At 44.1% G+C, this 22949-nt stretch overlaps 1 protein-coding gene across 2 annotated transcripts in view; it reads left to right on the plus strand.

The window, feature by feature from the left end:
* The window catches only part of WDFY2 (WD repeat and FYVE domain containing 2), a 178555-nt gene extending 156225 nt beyond the window's left edge, over positions 1-22330 (plus strand). Inside the window, exons 8-12 of one of the 2 annotated variants that reach the window (XM_052650136.1) lie at positions 11861-11966; positions 16788-16889; positions 17744-17874; positions 19900-20008; positions 21379-22330. In XM_052650136.1, the coding sequence (XP_052506096.1) occupies positions 11861-11966; positions 16788-16889; positions 17744-17874; positions 19900-20008; positions 21379-21408 (478 nt within the window). In that variant the 3' untranslated portion in view covers positions 21409-22330. Of the gene's footprint in view, positions 1-11860; positions 11967-16787; positions 16890-17743; positions 17875-19754; positions 19837-19899; positions 20009-21378 lie in introns of those variants that run through there. The other variant, XM_052650138.1, reaches the window with a different exon arrangement.
* The last annotated feature ends 619 nt before the right edge of the window (positions 22331-22949 follow it).

The raw sequence follows: 22949 nt of genomic DNA on the forward strand, positions 1-22949 counted from the left end.
CCAGCACTTCTGGGTGTGGCATGTCCCCAGGCAACACGTGCTGGGAAACCTTCCAGTTGGGTAAGAAAGGAAAAGGCTATCAAGTGGAGATAGAGTCTCTCAGTCCCGGAAGAATGAAACCTAAATGAATAGGTCTTCCAGTTTCTAAGACATGCTGGCTTGGACTTTGAGCAAATGAAGCCGACTATCCTTGGAGTCCACCCTGACGTCCATCCTGGAGTCCACCCTGATAGGATATCACACCTTGGTGGGGCGGGCAGGCTGGTGAGATTCAGAGCTGCCAGGCAGAAGTGCCTTGAACAGGAAAGGGAAGGCCTTGACCTGGTGTTTATTTAATTTAAATTTAGTAATAAGGTGAAGTGTGTGAGGGGCTCCTTGTCACCGGTCACCTCAGAGGGGTTACCCTGTTGTCACCAAAGCAGGCGAGATGAGCTTCGTCAGTGTCACTGACTTCACTCTGTGAGAGCAGGTCTGACACCTGAGCCGGTGGGGAGGGGAGCACTGGAACCACTGACAGGAGGGGGATGGGGTTCACAGAGAAGGGGCCAGGACGTGCGGCAGGAAGGATAAGGCCCACGTTCACAGCATCCATTCCTTTGCCCTGAAAATTGACCACTGGATTCATGTTCAGTGATTCTTGTGTTCGAGTAGCACCCAATATTTCGTCAAGGAGTTTTCAAAACACACAGACACCTCAGTTTAATCTTATAATAAGCCTGTGAAAGAGGGAGGTCAGATACCTTTTTTTTTTAAATGAGAATATTGAGCTTGTGGGCTTCCCAGGTGGTGCTAATGGTAAAGAACCCATCTGCCAATGCAGGAGACATGAGACAGATTTGATCCCTGGGTCGGGAAGATCCCCTGGAGGAGGGCATGGCAACCCACTCCAGCATTCTTGCCTGGAGAATCCCACGGACAGAGGAACCTGGCGGGCTGCAGTCCACGGGGTCACAAAGGGTCGGACACGACTGAGGTGGCTTACCACACATGCACGAATAGACTTCCATCCTCAAAGACCCCAAAGCTGGTAGCTTAGGACTCCCAGATCAGTCCAGTGGAGAAGGCTTCTGGAACCTCCTTTGTAGTCTGTGCTAGGCCCTGGGGGCGGGGGGGGGGGGCAGTGAACATTGAATAACATACGGTCCTCATCTTGGCCCACGGTGTTCTCTGTCACCCTTCTACTTCAGAAGGCAAAGACTTTCTGCTTAGGTCTGAGGCTGCCCCTTGCTCTCCTACAATTCCTCATTTCCCTACCTTCCCTCAGGGTGACCGTTGGCGGCCCGAGTTCCCGTTCATGGACCAAATCCTTGAGTTCGGGCACTGGGGAGAGCAGACGGAACCTGAGGCCCCCTGCCCCTTGTGGTGGGGAGACTCCCTTCCCCTCTTCTAGAAATGTCCAGCCGTGGTGCGGAGGGACAGCTCCCTGTGGCTTCCGTCCCGAGTTCTGAGCTTTCACACCATCCTTCCGTGGGGAAACGTGACATTTATGTAGCCAGTTTGATTTGATGTGTAAAAAAATCCCATCGAAGCAGAGAGAGCTTTAGCACAAGTAAGTGATTGATGACAGTGAAAATGTCTCCAAGTCCAAGGGAAAAAAGCTAAGAAAGTATACTTCTCCAGCACAGTATTATCTGCATTTGAAGCATTTTGGTACTTGTACTTCCTGGAGCAAGTGAAACATGAACTATGTGCAAGCTCTGTGGAAAGGAGGCAGAGACGAGGTTTTCCACTTTCAGGGACCAGTTACATTTTTTTGAGAATCAGTTACCAGTTAGATGGATGTGATCAAAGCATAAACCTGGACATGTATTGTCCCAGGCCCACTTTATCAAATCTGATCAGGAGACTTGGACTTTTTATATTCTTCCATAGTAGCTATCATTTCATGACGAGCTTTATGGTCACATTTTTTCTTTCTAATAGTGTTTTCCTAGGTCTCTGAGACTTGCTAGCAATTTAATTGAGTGGTAACTTGATTTGAAGCACATGTAAGGAACTTGCCTGGCGGCCCAGTAATTAAGACTCCATGCTTCCAATGCAAGGGGCCTGGGTTCAGTCTGTGGTCAGGGAACTAAGATCCCACATGCTTTGAGGCCAAGAAATAAATTTAATAAAGTTCCTTCATAACAGTGAGCCAACACTAGGGGCTAGACTCTGTGTTAAGCAGCTTTTAAAAAGTGTGTATGTGTGCTCTGTCATGTCCGACTCTTTGCAACCCCATGGACTGTAGCCCGCCAGGCTCCTCTATCCTTGGGATTCTCCAGGCAAGAATACTGGAGTGGGTTGCCATTTCCTTCTCCAGGGGATCGTCCCAAGCCACGGATCGAACCTGCGTCTCTTATGTCTCCTGTGTTGGCAGGCAGGTCCTTTTACCAGCTGAGTCACCAGGGTTAATAAAGTTAAAAATGAAGCAGAGGCAAAGGTCTGCGTGGTCCCTTGTGGTGGATTTCCCCACCAAGACTGGGATACACAGGCTGCCTGAGGCTCTGTCATAGCCACGACCCGTGGCACACACGGCCTGTGTCTTTGCGTCCTCTTTCCACAATCCCAGCTCAGGGTTTCTCTTTTCCTACTCTTACCACGAGGAAGAATTTTGTTATCAGCCTTCTCAAATTCTTTTGGTAAAGCAATAGGCAATTCATCAATAAATGTGCACTGGGAGGATTTGTGCTTTTCTCTTGTATTGAAGTCATGAAAGGAAGTAACATTCTCGCCTTCAGCTGCTTCTGGGTTTGGGGGAGGAGATCAAGGATGAATACGTATGAAAGCTTTCTCTCCATGCCCATCTGAGATTTAGAAGTGCTTCTCACTGTCACCGTGGAGAGTTATTAGGGGCAACGGAAAGAGATGTCTTTTCTATTTTTAACTATTTAGCTAAACACATAATAGATCAAAGTATTAACAACTAGTGTTCTCATAGGAAAAAAAAAAAACGTTCTCACAGAGGGTAGAGTTCTCTCCTCTGTATAGGGTGGTGACTGAGAACGACCTCAGAGCAGGCCAGGCTGGGTATGAGACAGCTCTTCAGCTGCAGGCTCCGTAGGCTTCGACAAGGCACCTCATCTCTCTGACCCTCAGTTTCCTCATCTCTAACATAAGTGTAATATGAACAAAAAGCCCTCAAAAGTTGTCAAAAACCATAAATAAGATAATGCGTGTAAAATAATCAGCACAAGATTAAGGGGATATTAGTGACTCTCGTTAACAGCATTCTCGTTAAGAAAAATGGTGATAATCCATAAATCAAGCTTCCAGATAAGATGACTGTTTCTCTCTGATTGTGGTAGTGGTGGTTTAGTCGCTAAGTCTTGTCCAACTCTTGCGACCCCATGGACTGTAGCCAGCCAGGCTCCTCTGTCCATGGGATTCTCCAGGCAAGAATGCTGGAGTAGATTGCCATTTCCTCCTCCAGGGGATCTTTCCGACCCAGGAATCAAACCCGGGTCTCCTGCATTGCAGGCAGATTCTGTACCAACTGAGCTATGAAGGAAGCCCCCCAGTTGTTGCATTTCCAGTGGAAATATTGCCACGTGCACCTACTCCCTCTTCGCCTGATACGGTCAGCCGATGTTCACTTAGCTCTGTGTACAGACCAGACTTTGAATTGGGCTCTTAGGACCCAAAGGTGACTAAGAAAAACATTCCCTGCCTCTCTTGAGCTGTGCTGGATGTATGAAAACAAGGGAAAGGTGGACAGTTTGCTGCTGCACCAGAAAGTAGGTAGCCTCTTGATCTGAGTCTCAGGAGATGAGTAGATCCTCAGCGTTCTTAGGATCAGGAGGTGTTACCCAGACAGAACTGCAGGAACTCAGGACAGTGTTTTCAGGTATCCTGGAGGCCTCTCAAGGGTGACTTGCTCCCCGACCTCCCCTGCTCCCTGGTGGCAATTGTGCTTTAGGTGGTTTAGTCGCTCAGTCATGTCCGACTCTTTGCGACCCCATGGACTGCATGTAGCCCTCCAGGCTCCTCTGTGCATGGAATTCTCCAGGCAAGAATACTGGAGCGGGTAGCCATGCCCTTCTCCATGGGATCTTCACAACCCCGGGATCCCGATCCCGAGAGTCCTGCCTTGGCGAGCAGGTTCTTTACTGACTGAGCCACCGGGGAAGCCACCCCTCTGGTCCTTGGAGGTTTGGGAAACTCGTGAAGGTGGGAGTTTCCAACCTAAGAGCCTGAGATTGCTGGAAGTAGGTGCATAGCTGATTAGACCATAGCTTGATTTCACCAAGTGGGCTGAGACTTTCCATTCTTTGGACAGTTTCATTTGTTTGCTATTCAGTTAAGCACCATCCCCTACTCTTCCGGGATGGAAGAGGACCTAAGCTGACATTTAGGTATATGTTAGCCTGTGTCTGAAAATCTGCTCCTGTAGAGAGAAGAGAAGGCTTCGCTAACCTTTTCTCTTAAGAAGCATTGGACACAGGACCAGCTTCATGGGCATGTGACCTAGGCAGGCGCACAAGGCCTCATGATTAAAGCGGCCCCACCCTTGGTTTAATGCTCTGCTGTCATTATCTTGTAATTCTTTTTTTTTTTTTTTTTAACAAAGTGGGGTCTTTATACGCTCATAAGAGCATTTGCAGTGCAGTCCACGGAATGCTCATTGATTAAATAATAACCAGTTTTAAGATGCTTTCTAGTATAAATGCTACCATGATGCCAGATGAAACATGAGTGCAAGAGGAAGGTATCTTTCACTGTTTTATCACCCTGGATCTGTAAACCTGGGAATGTTTCCTTATCTTGTTTTTAACTGCAAGGTGGTTGTATTTTGAATCCTTAAATCAAGAAGCCCTGGAGCAGCTTTATTACAAGGCTTGGGATCCAGCATTCATCATTGTGTTCTTCTGTGTTGGAATATTAACAGGACTGGAGTCCCATAAATTATGTATCTCTTGCTGAATGTTGCTGCCAGCTATGAGTGGCAAAGCAGTTCCTTCTGTAGCTTATTTGGTTTTGCAAGATCATTGATATGTATCAAGGTGCCTTAACAAATGAATTGTAGTTCAGATCACTGGGTGGTTATGAGTCTGTTCAACTAGATGGATTTTCCTTCTTGCCCCTGAATGTCACAGTGGCATCAGTCCATACCCTGAAATGTATGAAGCATTAATCACAACCAGGAGAGATAGAAAATTGACTTTGTTTTTTAGTGAAAGATTCTATATTAGTTATTAATTAGTAAAGGAACTAGTAAGATGTTACAGCCGGTTCAAACGGAAATTCAGAGTAGAAACATGAAGAGGCAATGGAGAGTGCTGAAATGCATTTGTATTTTCACAGCTGACTTCTTCCATGGGAAGAGCCGGGCATGGGGATTCATTGCATCTTCACTGGATAAGATTCATTTGCAATACTGTCAATTTCCTACAGTTTACAGAGTTATAAAACAGCACAGTTAAAGATAATAACTCTGACTCCCACAGAGGCAGAAAACACAGAAGGATGTATCACATTACACCTGATATTCCATTGAAAAAGATACCAAATAATCTCTTTTTACTCATTTCCAAGTTCTTGATCTGAGAGATCCTCCCCTCTTCTCACCTATAATCATAAGATTATTCCTGGTCACAGAAAAACAGCTGGCCTCACAAAGTTTGACCTCACCGTTTACATTGGTGCAGTATTAATTAACCTATAGGCCATCTTAGTTGGCTTTGCAAATATGGAGCTGTATGTTATTAAGCAACTATTAAGCCCATGAAATTTACAAAAGTTTTTATAAGGAATCTTGGATTGGGCTTTTCAGAGCCTCTGTTATCTGCTATTCCACGGCTAGGTGGGCTGCCGTCTATGGGGTCTCACAGAGTCGGACCCGACTGAAGTGACTTAGCAGCAGGAAAACAAGCCCAAGAAAATCACCAGTTTTCACCTATAATACTTATAACTTTGGTTGAATTCTTTGAGATTTTCAACATTTGCTAGTTTCCTGGCCTGGTAGCTTTCTTAACACCTGTAATACTAGGACCCTGCAAACCAGGTACAGGACCAGTTTTCCTTTCAGGAAGCAGGACCACTTCCCAAGGCACTGGCTCCCTTAGTTGCTAAAGAGGCTACTCATAACTGATTCAGTGCACACCATTCTCTCATATGACACTGTAGGTAAGGGCTTGGTTGCCCAATGATATCCTGTGGATAGATTCTAATTAAACTGTGAAATAACTATATTGCCACGAAAATCAAGGTGATTCAGTAACGGTTTCTGAATTCTGGGGGGTTTCTGAGAATTGGATATTATTCTTAAATTTTTAGATTTAGCTTACCAAAGCAGACTTTACTAAATTGTAGGTTTGAGACAGCCTAAAAAGTAAGAGAAAAGGCATCCTCATAGATCAAAAAAGTAGAATGTTAAAACAACAGCAACAGTATTCTAGACAAGTAACGCCAGTAAAATTTCCCTCTTCAGTTCATTTGGTCCTGTGTTGTTAATTCTTGTTCTGCTGGGTGTTGGTTTAGCAGTCTGCATTTGTAAATCCGTCTACATCCAGACTAAAAAGAGTACTGAAATCCAAGGAAATCCTGACTCAATCCACTATCCCAGTGCATCTGTAAAGCCATCTACTTCCAGACTAAAAAATGTCCTGAAATCCAAGGAAATCCTGACTCAGTCCACTATCCCAGTTTACAGACTATCTAAGTTATGTCAGTCTAGTATTCTTTGCCTAAGAATCTTTAAAATGCTAGTATTTAAAAGTACCTGGTGCATAGAATCGTTTTCCACGAAACTCTGAGATTGTCCCTTGTGGCCTGTAGCTTGTGACGAAGCCTTCAGGCAAGCATCAGAATAATACAAATTTACCTGTAGATTATAGAAACGTAATGGATAATTTTTTACTGAAATAAATGATATCAGAATTGAGAAGAGTGAAATTCTCTATTGATATTCCCTACATAACTATTTCCTGAGCAATTGATCAGTGTTTTCCCTGAAGGTAAAAGCATCTTATGGACAGTGGAAGCATTGTATAAAGCTCTAGGGTCTTGGCATGTAATATACAATCTCAGAAATATATTAATAATCTTTTAGCCATACTGACTTAACCTAGGGAAGACTAAGCATCTTCTCTGATCTGACAACTCTTCCTATGCAACTCTTTAAATAGTAACACAGTAAACAAATGTGATTTTTTTTTTAATACCATCTCTATTTTTATGAGGCAGAGGAAACAGATCCGTAATTTTCCAGAACCCCTCTAGGAAATCTCAAAGATAGTTTTAGGTGTAAAAAAATATCCTAAACAATTTTTTCCCAAAAAATATAGGGCTCAACCTGGGAAGGCAAAACCAAAATTATTGTCAGAGGATACTTATCTTTAGATACGTAAGATAGCACAGGTGCCTAAACAACAATACTTGGCTATCTATATAATCAGAGTAACAAGAAGACTTGGGAAATAAATACAGAAAGCAATACAGTCCTAAAGAATGTAGCTCTTTTTACAAATGAGGGCCCTTGTTCTTCTTTTCATTCCTTAAATAATCAAGAACTTTTCAAATCAGCATGAAGCTCTGAAAAGGATTTTGGTGAGACAAAATCTCTGCTAGCTAGGCAGATTCCATAGAAGGTAAGGAATATCCTTTTGCATTGTATCCAAGGCATTAATCAGCAAACTAAGGAAGCAAGCCATCAAAACCAAGGGAACTATACCAAGATTTTAATGTATTTTGCAGCTTTTTTTTTTTTAAGACTCCCAAGTATTATAAACCAAAGCAAGCAAAATTCACTTTCCATGTTTTGTCCTTTATTTTTCTCTTTTATATTCTGGAACAAATTTATATTTTACTTTAAAATTGCCTTTTTCATTCAAGCTCTCTCAAAAGTATAAAATGGAGTTTTCCAGAGGCTACATGAGTAACATCATAATGCCCACAGAAAGAGATGAGTGTCTGGCTCTCTCCTACTAAGCCAGACATTAGAAAGACTTGCATAGATATTAAACAATGCCATTTTGCCTTCAAAATATTTTGTTTTGGAAAATACATTTTTCCCAAAACATATGTTATTTGGTTAAAAGGGAATGGATTCATCATTGCTGTTTTCAGATGGATCAATAGTTTAAAAATTTCTCAGATTGATTTCAAGTATATTGATAGTTGTTGTTCGGTTGCCAAGTCGTGTCCAACTCTTTGAGACTCCACAGACTGCAGCGTGCCAGGCTTCCTTGTCCCTCACTGTCTCCCAGAGTTTGCCCAAGCTGATGTCCACTGAATCAGTGATGCCATCCACCCATCCCACCCTCTGTCACCCTCTTCTCCTTCTGCCTTCAGTCTTTCCCAGCATCAGGGTCTTTTCTAATGAGTTGGCTCTTCACATCAGGTGGCCAGTTATATTGATAGTTACCACTCACTTAAACTAAAGCTCTTTGGTGTCCTCAAATAATACTTGAGAATGTAAAGGGGTCCTGAGACTAAGGCCACTTATATTGATAGTTACCACTCACTTAAACTAAAGCTCTTTGGTGTCCTCAAATAATACTTGAGAATGTAAAGGGGTCCTGAGACTAAAAAGTTTGAGAACCACTGCTTTAAAACTACTCTTTCGTTTTTTTCCCTCCCCAAAACAAAAACACAGACACGGTTGTATTTCCTTCTCATCATTGCACCTGGCACCATCTCAGTCACTCATTTTAATTCTAGTATTAACCAAAGTAGCTAGCTTATTTTGTAGAGAAGACTGGGAGGACAGAGGATATGGATAATTGAGAACTTTCCGTCATAGGGAGCATCTTAGCACAGCTCACGAAACGTGACGTCAGCTTCTACTGCAATGTACGTCACTTTTACATCCCTCTAAAGTGGTAAAAGAAAGGAACATGTTCATTTGACATGACTCATCTAAGTTATGCTGGGCTTCCCAGGTGGCGCAGTGGTAAAGAATCCCCCTGCCAATGCAAAATATGCAGGAGATAGGGATTCTATCCCTGGGTTGCGAAGTAGGAAATGGCAACCTGCTCCAGTATTCTTGCCTGGAAAATTCCATGGACAGAGAAGCCTGGCAGGGCAACAGTCCATGGGGTCAAAAAGAGTTGGACATGACTGAGCAGACACGTGCCTAAGTTACAGTCTCTCTATAGCACATAAAAATAAGCAAACATGTATAATCTTAAATATTATGCTGTACAGTCGAAATTTCAGTAACTTATTTAGAAATGATCAAGACTTCCCTGGTGGTTCAGTGGTTAAGAATCCACCTTCTAAAGCAGTGGACACGCATTCAAGCCCTGGTCAGGGAACTAAGATCCCACATGCCAAGGGTCTACTGAGCCCTCAAGCCACAACTGGAGAGAAGTCTGAATGCTGCAAGGAAAGATTCTGAATGCCCTAAGGCCTGATGCAGCCAAAAATAAATAGATTGATTTTTTTTAAAAAAGAAAGAAATTCTCCACTATAGGTGTCTAGTGACATCAATTAGCTCAACTTACTATGATTCCATTGTAAATTACCCAAAGATCTTGGGGAATTATCTTTAAGTTGGTATGCTACAAAACATAACTGTTATCTAAAGTTTATGAGAAAAATTATTTAATTGAACACGCTTGTTTTTCATAATCTTAAATATTATATAGGCATAATATTAGCTTATTTGACCATTAATCCTATATAAATTAAGAAGAAATCAATCCAAGTAAAGCAAAAGGTACATTTGCATTATATTTAACATTAATAAAGCCAGAAAAAGACCTGGCTGTGTTTTGAAACTCATCACTCTAGTCATTTGCCAAAGATTTAACGTTAGTTTTGTGAACTTGGGAGTCTTAAAATATCACTGAGTTAGTATCTTCTATAAAATAATTTTTATTTTTAAGCCTAGTAAACTTAAAGCTTTAGAGGTTTAATTTCCTTATTTTCTGTGAAGTTCAGGAATATTCAATTTATGTAAACATTTGCTTATCTTTATAAGCAAGTGCTTATAATTAACAGGTACCATAATCTAATTTATTGACACCTTCAGAAATAGGAAAGCATTCCATACACAAGAGGTAAACACCCCCTGAATTTCAGACACAGACACACAGAGCTTAACAGCTTCAGTCCTACAACTGGAGGCACAAGTCAAAAAAGTAAACACAAACACACACACACACACAATCACCAATCCAGATTTCACAGTTATTCTCCTTCCCAGTGAGCACAGAATTCTCAATTAATTAGAGCTCAAAACAGAAGAACATTCAAACAAAAACAGCCAAGAAACCAGACTCCCCATTCTTTCCCAAGATGGAGTAGATCTCTGTCATCTTTTGGTGGTGGTCACTAAATTGTCAAACCCTTAAACTGGATTCCCTACCAAGAGGGTATAACTTGTCAGCCATGTACCAACCAGAAAGAAAAATAAGACACAACCTGAAGAAAGAGGGCGTGAGAACTAGAGAGAGACACTCAGTGAACTCAAGTCTGTTGCTGCTGTGGATTCACCCTGGAGCCGTGCTGGCACCTCGCATCCCAGGAAGCACAGGTTACCTGACTCCATTAGGTGCCCGATGACCTTACAAATGTAACATGAACAGATGGCACAGATTTTAATTAATTGATCAATTAAGGAACCAGTAAGATTATAAGCAGTTCAACAGCTTTTTTCCTTAAGTGTTGGTAATTGACAGAGACCGCCTCTTCTTGGGGCCTTAGCATCTCACATGAGCATTTTAAAAATTTGAACTATGGTTGATTTACCATGTTGTGTTAGTTTTAGATATACAGCAAAGTGATCCAGTTATACATACGTATATTTGTTGTTGTTTAGTCGATAAGTTGTGTTCCACTCTTTTGCAACCCCATGGACTGTAGCCCACCAGGCTCCTCTGCCCACAAGATTTCCCTGGCAAGAACACTAGAGTGGGTTGCCTTTTCCTTCTCCAGAGGATCTTCCCAACCCAGGGATCAAAGCAGCATCTCCTGTGTTGGCCAGCAGGTTCTTTACCACTGAACCACTGCTGCTGCTGCTGCTAAGTCGCTTCAGTCATGTCCAACTCTGTGCGACCCCATAGATGGCAGCCCACCAGGCGCCCCCATCCCTGGGATTCTCCAGGCAAGAACACTGGAGTGGGTTGCCATTTCCTTCTCCAGTACATGGAAGTGAAAAGTGAAAGTGAAGTTGCTCAGTCGTGTCTGACTCTTAGCGACCCCAAGGACTGCAGCCTACCAGGCTCTTCCGCCCACGGGACTCTCCAGGCAAGAACACTGGAGTGGGGTGCCACTGCCTTCTTTGACTGAATCACTAGGGAAGCACACACATATATATATATATTCCATGTGCTATACAGTAAATCTTTGTTGTTTGTTTATATGTAGTGGTGTGTGTCTGCTAATCCCATAATCAATATAAGCAATATTTTCTTAGTCAGTGTCCCAAGGCCAAAGAAATGAAAGCAAAATAAGCAAATGGACCTACTCAAATTTACAAGCTTTTGCACAGTAAAGGAAACCATCAACAAAATGGAAGCACAACCTATAGAATGGGAGAAAATATTTGCAAAAGATGCACTCAACAGAGGCTTCATTTCCCAAATATACAAACACCTCAGACAATGCAACATCGGAAAACAAACAACCCAATCCAAAAAAATGGCAGAAGACCTAAGAAGGCATTTCTTCAAAGAAGACCTACAGATGGCCAACAGGCACATGAAAAGATGTTCAGCATCGCTAATTATTGGACGAGCGCTTTGACTCATTCTAAATGTCGCAGATCTCCAGTACTCTCCCGACGTTAGCATGCGGACCATTCCATTCCAGCCTCCAAGGTCTGCTCTTGGGCGGCACTCAGGGGTGGGCCTGCACGAGACTCACCGCCAGGCTTCCTGCCCTGGGGGCTCTCCCTGCCCTCGGGAACTGTCACTGACTCTTACTTCTTCGGCAGTGACAAAGTCCAGGCCCTGTCCTATGCCCAGCACACGCGGCAGCTCATCTCCTGTGGCGGTGACGGTGGCATCGTGGTCTGGAACATGGACGTGGAGAGGCAGGAGGTAGGTTCACAGAAGGCTCGAGCCACCCTTCCATGGCCACCGGGCTGGGCTCTGCACCTCCTCAGCCTCCCCTCCTGCTCACCTTTTTTTTTTCGGTTGTGCTGGGTCTTCGTCGCTGTGTAAGCTTTCCCTAGATGCGTCTAGCTGGGGCTGCTCTCTGCTTGCGCGCGGGCTTCTCATTGCAGTGGCTTCTCTTGCGGAGCGCGGGCTTTCGGGCACTCAGGCTTCAGTAGCTGCGGCACCGGAGCTCTATAGCACAGGCTCGTGGTTGTGGTGCACACAGGGGCTGAGTTGCTGTGCCGCATGTGGGAGGTTCCCAGACCGGGGATCGAACCCCTGTCTCCGGCATGGGCAGGCAGATTCTTTCCCACTGAACCACCAGGGAAGCCCACTTTTTTCTTTGAGAAAACCATGAAAATAAGACATGTTATTTCAGAAAATCAGAAAAACAATAATAGTAAAATAAAATACAATTCTAGTATGAAAGGAGCTTCCTTTTATAAGCCCCTCACAAAGCGACACATAATACTCATGCAGTGGAGATTCATAAGAAGACTGAGACTAAGCTGTTCAGACTTCAGATCAGTTGCACGATTTACAAGTTCAGAGGAGAAGAAACATCTATTTTCAGGTAATTACAGCCCTTTGGTTTAAAGTGCACTATGAAAGCAGACAGCTTGGCCCTTTATGTTATTGGGGGAAATGGTGGCTGGTGTGTGAGAAGTGGTATTTGATGAAGAATCCTAGTTTGGTATTAATAGAAATATTAGAAATAATTTTTTTGTGCTTATGAGTCATATTCTAAACAGTTATCCAGATGTAAATACACACATTGTCATTTTTAAGCATTTATTTAAGTTTTGTCATAACATTCTTTTTTCTTTTTTTTTCATTTACTATTTACACATTTTTTTATTGAGATAAAATTTACAGAACATAAATTTTGCCAATTCAACCATAACATTCTTTTTTCAATGAACTTGTTTTTCATCATTCAGCATCATAACAGCGGGTTTGTTTACTGAACGTCCCCTTTGACAAGTACTTTGAAGTTAACCATTTTCTCATTTCCCTAGAATAATGCTGGGTAAATTTTCCCTTTGACCATGTGTATTCTAATCTGTGTCCTCACAGGATACAAGAATTAGAAGAGCAACACTTTAAAAATTAGACAAAGGCCATTTCCCAGCTTCTTTCCACAGCTTCATCCCAGTCTCATTTCAAGAGAGTCGTTGCCGTTACCCACAATGCCGTGCCTTTCAAATGCCAGTAATTAAATGCTTAAGAAGATTAAAGCTGATTTGCTCAAACCGTAAATCCACAGGAGTTCTATTAGTAACTAATTAAAATGATCCTTTCAGTCAGGAAGTGGGGAATTGTGGGATATTGCTTTTGAAAGTACAATTTGGCCCCATTGGCATGAAGACAGTGTGTGCCGGCCAGGTGCACGGCAGCCTGCTTTGGGTGAGGGACAGTCACGCCGGTGTGTCCAGGCTTCTTCCCAGGCCTGACTGACCAGACCCCGGGAGGGGAGCCGCTGCGCACACAGCCTCCACCCTCGATAGACAGAAGTCCAAGGAGGATACCAGTGCACTCTCCAGAGAAGGAAACCAGGCGGTTGGTCCGTGGGCAGTTCTTGGAGCTGGCTTGACATGCCGGCTTTTGACAGTGATGCCTTTTGATATGCAGATATACGGGCACTTGGTACTTGTAAATCTTCACGAGTGATTTAAAGCTCTAACTGGGCGGTGGCGAGGGTTGCATCCATCTTTCGCAAGTGTCATATATGATAAACATGCAGCCTCCCAGGTGGATCCGTGGGGCTGCTTTCCGGCTGTGGCAGGTGCCATGCGGCGCTCAGCTTGGGAAGCCTGAGACGTAATGAAACTGTCCCTGCCCCGAAGGGCTGGTAGCCTTTCTGGAAGAAAAGACGTGGAGGGGAAAGCTTCAGAAAACGATTAGATGGTATAAATAAATCAACCACAGTTGATAGGGGTTAGAGCATCAGAGCTGGGGCTTGTCACCATCAGCTCACATTCCAGCGAAGGGTTTGTGGCAGGAGAGTGAGCGCACTCAGACCAAGATGAAACACAAGAGTGGTCGAGTGCAGAGCAATGGACACAGAGCGGATGTGGTGGCAGCCCAGAGGGTGGGCAGGCGGGAGAAGGCCTTGAGTGGCTGAACACAGATCTGTTTGACATCTTGATGTAGGTTAAACGTGTGTTTATACATTTAACGAAATCTGATTTTTCACAATTTTACTATTTTTTTAAGTATACCTAATACATGTTCTTTGTAGAAAAATTACAGTGCTCCTTAACAAAGAAAATGTCAGTTACTCAGGGTTGTTGCTGAGTCGCTAAGTCATATCCCATGCTATTGCAACCCCATGGAGTGTAACCTGCCCAGGCTCCTCTGTCCATGGGATTTCCCGGGCAAGAATACTGCAGTGGGTTGCCATTTCCTTCTCCAGGGAATCTTCCCCACCCAGAGACTGAAGAATCTAGTGGATTCTTTACAGCTTGGCCACCAGAGAAGCCCATCCATGATATTACCACCCAGAAATTTCACTCTTCACATACTGGCAAACATCCCTTCTTACATTTTTTTCTGCAGATACACGTTAGATTTTTCTTTTTTTGACAAAAAAGAGAATCATACTACACATGCTGATTTCCCACCTGCCCCCCCCCCACGCCTTTTCAGAGCCCTACTCTCAGCTCCCTCCTCTTAGACACCCACTAACGTATTTTATACACATTCTAAACCTGCATGCTTCCTTGTAAAACATGGGTGTGTGTGTGTGTTTTGTAAATCTTCCTTATTTTCCTACATCATAACTGTTCAGAAAAATCACAACATAGATAAGTCTTTTAGGGTTAAACTGTTGTCTTCAGCTAAGAAGCTATGTATTATTTTATTGATCTGTCTTTACATGAATTAGGGCATGAAAATTACCAGGCAAGTTGAAACTTACTTCTTTCCCTCAGGTTTTTTTTTTTTTTTTTTTTTTAATGTATTATCATTCTTTCTGTACCCTTGTCACTGCACTCTGCCTTTTTAATTTTTTCGGTCATGCTGTACAGCTTGTGGGATCTTACTTCCCTATAAGGGATATGACTCAGGCCCCCTGCATTGGAAGCTCAGAGTCTTAACTAGTGGACCACCAGGGAAGTCCCTTTCCCTCAGTTTTAATAAAATAAATAAACTTTCTTAAAATGTCACCTTTTTACTTTCTTTTCTTTTTTCTCCTGAGAAAATATATAGCTTTAGGTTTGTGTCTGCTTAAAGCTAGATGAGAACTTCCCCAGGTTCAATGCCTGGTCCTGGAAGATTCCACATGCCATGGGGCAACTAAGCCCGTGTGCCACAACTATTGAGTCTGCACTCTAGGGCTGGTGCAGAGAAGATAGTGGCACCCCACTCCAGTACTCTTGCCTGGAAAACCCCATGGACGGAGGAGCCTGGAAGGCTGCAGTCCATGGGGTCACTGAGGGTCGGACCCAACTGAGCGACTTCACTTTCACTTTTCATTTTCATGCATTGGAGAAGGAAATGGCAACCCACTCCAGTGTTCTTGCCTGGAGAATCACAGGGACAGGGGAGCCTGGTGGGCTGCTGTCTCTGGGGTCGCACAGAGTCAGACACGACTGAAGCGACTTAGCAGCAGCAGGGCTGGTGAGTTACAACTACTGAAGCCCTAGAGTCCATGCTCAGCAACAAGAGAGCGGCCCCTGCTTACTGCAACTAGAGAAAGCCTGTGCAAAGCAATGAAGACCCAGTGCACCCAAAAATAAAGTAAATTTTTACAAAAGAATATAAGGATTCTTTTTAAAATAAAAAATAAAGGTAGGGAAATGGACTAACCCTGCTGACTCCGACATGACAGCAGACTAGTGCTTCTCTGAGTACCCACTGTGGTTGGGTCCTGTCCCCCCAGCACATGTAGCTGCATGCCAGTGTAATAAGCAGATGCATATAATTGTACACAGTCAGAGAGAATATAATTGCATATGATCAGAGTATGAGATAATTGCATAGGATCAGAGACTATGAGATAAAGTCCTAAACCAACATAGCTGTCTGTGGTGTGGCCCCTACATCCAACCCCTCCAGCCTCAGCCCTTTACACCCTCTCCCACCCCCAGCCCTTCTCTCCCCACCCCTACACTGTGCTCCAGCCATCCTGCCCCTCTCTCAGCCCCATGTGCCTGGTCTCCTGCCATCCATCCCCAGATCTCAGCTTGTTATCATTTGTCAGAGATAAGCCCTGAACCCCAGCCTAGATCATCCTGTTCTCATAGCTCTCTGTGCTTCTTTCTCTGACCTTTGATCCTTCTGTTTCAAATAATGAAAGTGAAAGTGAAGTTGCTCAGTCGAGTCCGACTCTTTGCAACCCCGTGGACTGTAGCCTACCAGGCTTCTCCGTCCATGGGATCTTCCAGGCAAGAGTACTGGAGTGGGGTGCCATTTCCTTCTCCAGGAGATCCTCCCGACCCAGGGATTGAACCTGGGTCTCCCGCATTGTAGGCAGACGCTTTACCGTTGGAGCCACCAGGGAAGTTAACTACTATTAATATGATTATCATGTTTCATCTTCCCTGATAAATTATAAGCTCCATGATGTTGAATTCTTTTTCTTCCCCACTACATCCCCAGGACCTGACATGTCACGAGGCATTCAGTAAATATTTTTTAAATGATTGAGAAATCATGTGTTTCTCAGGGACACACCCTGACTGCGTAAGTGTCAGCAGTGTCGATGCTTCCACGATCCTCACTTCTTCTCACTGTCACCTGTTGTGTGTTTTGTTTGGCAAGACCCCTGAATGGTTGGACAGTGATTCCTGCCAGAAGTGCGACCAGCCTTTTTTCTGGAACTTCAAGCAAATGTGGGACAGTAAGAAAATTGGCCTGAGACAGGTGGGTGATATGCTTGCTTCATCAAAACGTTATCACCTAGAAATAACTTTACCTTGTGATCTTGGAAGAAATAACACCCCTGGGTGGGAGCTGTGATGGGGCTAAGTTATTCTCTTGGAGTCGCTTAGTGCCGAATTTATTCCCTTTCTCTACTGAAGCTCATTCCTACTGGATTTAGCTTCTGTAGTGACTTGTTCCCAGTAGTTAAGAGATATGATTTTAGAATTCTAGTGGCATCTAGTGAAATATACCTTAAAATTAGAGAGGCCAAGCTTAGCTCAAATGGTACCAAACCATGAAATTATGTAAGTGATACTTATTTCTCTTTAATTTCACTTTCGTTCCTTCCATCTTAGTTTTAGTTATTTAGATCTACTTATAAGACAGCATTTTCAGCCTGATTCTATGGTTGGGTTTGGTCTGCCCCCCGGGGAAATCAAATGCCAGTCCCCCAGCTTGAGCACTGCCGACATGTAGACAGTGAATTGAGCCTGGTTTCATCCCAGTTCTTCACGGAACAGTGTAATCTCTGGAGGTGGCACTTCCTGCGTAACCCTGTGCACACCCGACACCCTTAAGATAACCCGACTGCTGGAGATTCACATTGATGACAACTGGAAAGGACCAAGACTGGGGAAAGGGGCGCTTGGGACCGTGGCACAATCGGATTTACTTCCTAAACAGTCCTCATTCTGAGTAAACAGAATCCAAAAAGAAGAGCCTCTGGCTCGCGCTTCCAGTGCGCTGGGGGCCTCCCGCTGAGCATCCGCACCTGGGGGCTGTGGGTCACGCCTGGGCGGTCAGGGCGCGGTGGAGGCGCGCAGGCGCAGTGAGCACGTTTTCTCTCCCTCCAGCACCACTGCCGCAAGTGCGGGAAGGCGGTCTGCGGCAAGTGCAGCTCCAAGCGCTCCGCGATCCCGCTGATGGGCTTCGAGTTCGAAGTGAGGGTGTGTGACAGCTGCCACGAGGCCATCACAGACGAGGAGTAAGTCACAGCAGCCTGCGGAAATGTCGAGGTCAAGGGGCGAGTGTGGTCCGAGCGCTGCACCGAGCCCCGCGGCCATGAATAATGGCACCCTGGCTCCTGGTGGCTTCCAATACGGACCGTGGCAGGTGGGCAAAGCCCTCCTTTCCACCAGGAGGTGGTGTCCCCTTGTGAGGCAGGAGAGAGTGCAGCGCTGAGAAATCATCTCTGCGCTGTTGTCAATCCCAGGGGTGTGTGCATTGAAAATAGATATTCATGGAGCAAATTCTCTGCCTGCTAATTTACTGGAGAATTGCCCGGGAATACAGGAGCCTGAGCTTCACTGTTAGACCCAGTTGGTATCTTTGCATTTAGTGAATAAGCCCACGGGCTCCAGAGGTTTTATTTTCCAGAAAGAGCCAAATCTCTACTCCTAAGAGTCTTGTACCACCAGTTGTCCAGCTGCAGAATCTTGCTGGTTGGCCTTGCCCAATAACCCAGAACCTGAGATTACAGTGCTGTTTTTTTGGTGGGGGGTGGGGGGGTGGGGGATGCAGATCCATGTTGCCTTTTTCTTTTCTTTCTTTAAAATTTAAAAAGTTTTCTTGGCCATGCTGCACAGCATGTGGGTTATTAGTTTCCCAACCAAGTATGGAACCCTCACCTCTCCCATTGGATGCTCAGATTTTTAACCGCTGGACTGCCAGGAAAGACCCCATGTTATCTTTTTAATGTTAGCTGTTGCAAACTGCCCTCCATGTAAACAGAGTGTTCTTCACCAAATGTCCCTTTTAGTGAATTAGAATCTCATAGGGGACTTGTCTGCCCAATTCTCACCACCACCCCTCATATAATGTAGTAAAATCATTTTAAATACTAGATGGATGTCCTAAAAGCTTCATATAAATAGAAACATATTTCAGATGCACTCAAGGAGGTCAGCATTTAGAGGAAATTCTTGGCAAGTTAATAAAACAAAACATTCTTTTGCAGATAATCCTCCTGTTGATGTATATGTTTTTTATTCATATTTAGTCACAGCAAATGTAAATTAAGATGCCCTTGCATAAGTAAGCATTTATGTTCACTGATTATTTTCTGCTCATCGTATGTGATGGAATTAATAAAAGAGTGCTTCTCATTAAATTAAGGAGCTGCAAGAGACTTTAGGGATATTCCCGTTGAATTCTTCATTAAAGACACAGATCCAGAGGGTCTAAGTGACTACAGATTAAACCTAATTCCTTAATTCTAAATATTTCAAAGCAATCATCATTTTTAGGATACTGAAGATCTGTTCTCCAGATTGAGCAATTAACAGCTGTCTTCAGAGAGCCCACTGCTGAGGAGTGGGAACTTGAAACATGATTAGAAAACTGCAGCCTAATCCCCTATGTTGCTGTCCCACATCACTGGTTCTTCTGCCTCTTCCCTGTGGGTGCATTTTGCATTGCCTCTAGAGCATCTAGGCAGTTACCAGCTTTCTTACTAAAAGAATGCAAGTCTTAAAAAAATAAAAAGCAAGTAACAGTGTTTGTTTATATATTGTTTTACTTGTTAAAGCATTAGAATGCCAAAGAAAAACCTGAGTCTGCATTTATACCAGGGTAAAGAGAAAAAATAAATAGCCCTTAGATGAAAGCAATAGTGTCTTAGGCATTTTAACGAGTGTGCCTTTTTTAAAATGAAATAGACCAAAGTAGACTTTTATCAGCAAGTCCTTCTGAGATCAAACTTAGCAAAAGCACAGTGGGTTATTTTAAAGATTTGTTAATAGCACGGGTGAAGAATCTCAGACTCAATCAGAGCAACAAATTTCTCCAAAAAGTTTCTAAAGAAATTTCGTCATCTCTTGACCATTTTGGACCATCTAAGAATCCTTTCACTCTTTTCATCCCCAGGGAATAAAGGTAGCTCTGAGGAGCATCTCTAACCGTGAGGTCGTTTGAGCCATTTGGCTAAAAATTAGAGCTTACTGTCACTCTAGATCTTCTTCATTTATATACTCTGCCTTTCACTTCTGGAAACTTCCTCTGCTCCCTCCAGACGCGCGCCCACCGCGACCTTCCACGACAGTAAACATAACATCGTGCACGTGCACTTCGACGCGACCAGAGGATGGTTACTGACTTCGGGAACTGACAAGGTTATTAAGGTAGGACGCCATCGTATTTCCAGAGCTTTCTGTCTTTGCTGTGGTTCAGTCATTCAGTCGTGTCCAACTCTTTGGGACCCAGTGGACTGCCACCCACCAGGCTTCCCTGTCCTTCACCATCTCCCAGGGCTTGCTCAAACTCATGACCATCGCTCGAGTTGGTCCATTTCCATCTTTGGCCCTAAGTAAATGTACAGAAGCATCAAGAAGATGTGAGGTGAGCTGAGAAACTTTCTCTTAAAGCTTTCCCTGAGCAATGAGAACCCACTACACACCACGTATAGTCACTGGCTATACTCGCCAAAATGAGACCTGGCCCTCCCCTCAAAGGAACTGCTAGTCTGCTGGGGACATACTCTTAAGAAGACAGTTAATTATTATTAACATGTTATTAACATGTTAATTATTATTAACAATTATTAACATGTTCAGCAGCCAAAGAGTGAAACGGACAAGTTACTGGGAGAGTTCAGGGGAGGAAGATGGTGCTACTGGCCTTGGCTTCGTGAGGACAGTAGATTTTGAGCCAAGCGTTGGATAAGCCAACAAGTAATAAACAAGATCTTTTCCCAGTGAGATCAGTTAATCCAGGAGCAGTCCTCCAGGGCCTCTCCAAGATCTGTGCTAGGCCACATGGATTCCCTGCCCGGGCCAAAGCCCAGGACCAAAGAGGCCATGCCCACATCATTCATTCTCTGAGGCTCCCAGTGGCAGAGGCTTGCCTGGTTCACTGAGCCCAACTTCCTGGGCCTCTTCTGGTTCTTCGTGGAGGCAACCGCAGGGTAAGGTGGTTCGAATAACCCTCTTTGGAAGCCACCAGTCTTATGTGACTTTTTAAAGTAAATTGTGGGCACCTTGGTTCCTTTATTTTTGAAATCGAGACATCTCGTAGAACTGTTTGGAAGATGAGATACAGAAAGGACACATCTGGCTACCCATTTGTTGCCTTACAGTGTTACTTCCCTTCTTCCTTGAATAAATCTCATCTGCCTTTATTCTCCATCAGCTGGATTAAAACTTCCAGCTGCCTTTGTCCTGTTTTTGAGGGTTATGTTGAACTTTTTGATGGATAAGTACTACCGTATAGATTTATCCATGATGCTCATATAGTACTCAGTTCCTTGTTAAGTTAAAAAACGCGCTTGAATTCAGTTATAAGGACTCTTTATACACATTATATGGCTCCTCAACCCAGCTGAATGGCAGTTCATCAGAGCACAGTCGCTCAGCCGTGTCCCACTCTCTGCAACTACCCCGTGGACTGTAGCCCACCAGGCTCCTCCATGCGGGGGATTTTCCAGGCAAGAATACGGAAGTGGGTTGCCGTTTCCTTCTCCAGGTGTTCATCAGAGATCTTTTTCTTCTTACAGTTGTGGGATATGACCCCAGTCGTGTCTTGATGCCCCTTCCAGGCGCCAGAAAGACAGAATTTACTCAAGAAACGGTTGTTCTAACCCCAGTCACGACTGGAGCCGTAAAGCAGATGTGTGAGTGGCGGGAGAGAAGCCGGAAAGCTGAGCTGAGAGCTGAGCTTGCGCGTCGCCTGCACACGTGGCGGTGAGCGGTCCGTGAGCTCTTGTGAGGGAACTCTTCCAACTTGTTCATACAATATAAAAAGAGGATATTTTTTTAACAAATGGTTTATACAGTCTGGCTCTGCTCCCTTGTTTTGAGTATACCGAAAACTCAGTGTGGGGTGTTTCAGTTTTATATTGGTCAACACTTGGTTTTAGCTGTTTCTTTGTGTCAGAGAAACGAGGAGTGTATAACTATTCAGGGTATTTGGGGTCGTTGTGAAGTAGTTTCCGTGTTTCTCTCCCTTGGGCACATATCCTGTGGTCTGCGTCTTCCCCCCGCTCAGCTTCCTCCACTGTTCCCCAGAGTGAGCATATTCACAATTTATTTGCAGTGTTTGCTTTCGTAGGAGTCCCTTTCGTTGAGAGATCTGGAAAACCATCCTTGTGTTTTCCCAGCTGATTTCTTAAATTGCCCGAAGGGTGATCCATTTGTAATGTCTAGATCTTACAAGAGTGGAAATGACCTTATGTTTCTGCCTCAGTTTTTCTCTTTCCCACATTAAAAAAAGAGAAAAAAAAAAAATTGCTGTGAGAAAGCCACTCTCAGCCACGGAAGTAGATTATCAAACTCAGACCTTCAACTCTCAGTGCCTGGATCCTTTCTAACTCAGTGGGAGCTTTCTGAGCCTTTTGGGTTTTAGTTTTATTGACACTGCTCTCCTTCGCTCTTGATATTAAAAACAAGCAAAACGGAACAACAAAACCCTGTGTCCTTCAAGAAGAGTGTCTTTGAGATCTGTGGTTCTGTGTGACATCACCTCTGAACTTGAACATGTTCGTTGCTGTGAGGTAGCATGCTGCTTTATTCGTCACTGTCTGTATTTGCTTCCCCTTTCAAAACCAGATATTTAAAGATTTTTATCTTCGTGTATTTCATCAGAACACTTTGCAGGCTTTAATACTGCAACTGCGTGATCTGAGACATAAAAGGTACTCAGGCCTACAGCTCGTGCTGTGTGTTCCAGTTGGGAATGTACAGAAAAGAGGGGGAGGAGAGGCTTTAGGAAATGAACCTGAAGAACCTTGATTTTTAAGGGAATCCAATCAACTTGATAAACTGAGATATTCTTGTGTGTAGAGACCCCATTTGGGATACTTATTTTCAACCTGTAAAAGTAGAATTTAAACGAGCAGCAGGCATGTCCTTTGTGCCCACCTCCTTCTCAGCACTTTACCGGGACCACCTCATTCATCCCTCACCCGTCAGGAGCATCAGGGGACCCCTGAGTCCTTGGGGTTCACACGGTTACACAAAGCCTTGCAGATCCACAGGCCAATGACTTGCCCTTCCCTTTGTGAGCCCTACCTCCGCAGGGTCTTGTCCTCTGCTGACTTGACAATTGAGGGTGGTCGTAGTTTCTCCC

The sequence above is a fragment of the Budorcas taxicolor genome, chromosome 12 (genome assembly GCF_023091745.1).
Source record: "Budorcas taxicolor isolate Tak-1 chromosome 12, Takin1.1, whole genome shotgun sequence".
Lineage (NCBI taxonomy): Eukaryota > Metazoa > Chordata > Mammalia > Artiodactyla > Bovidae > Budorcas > Budorcas taxicolor.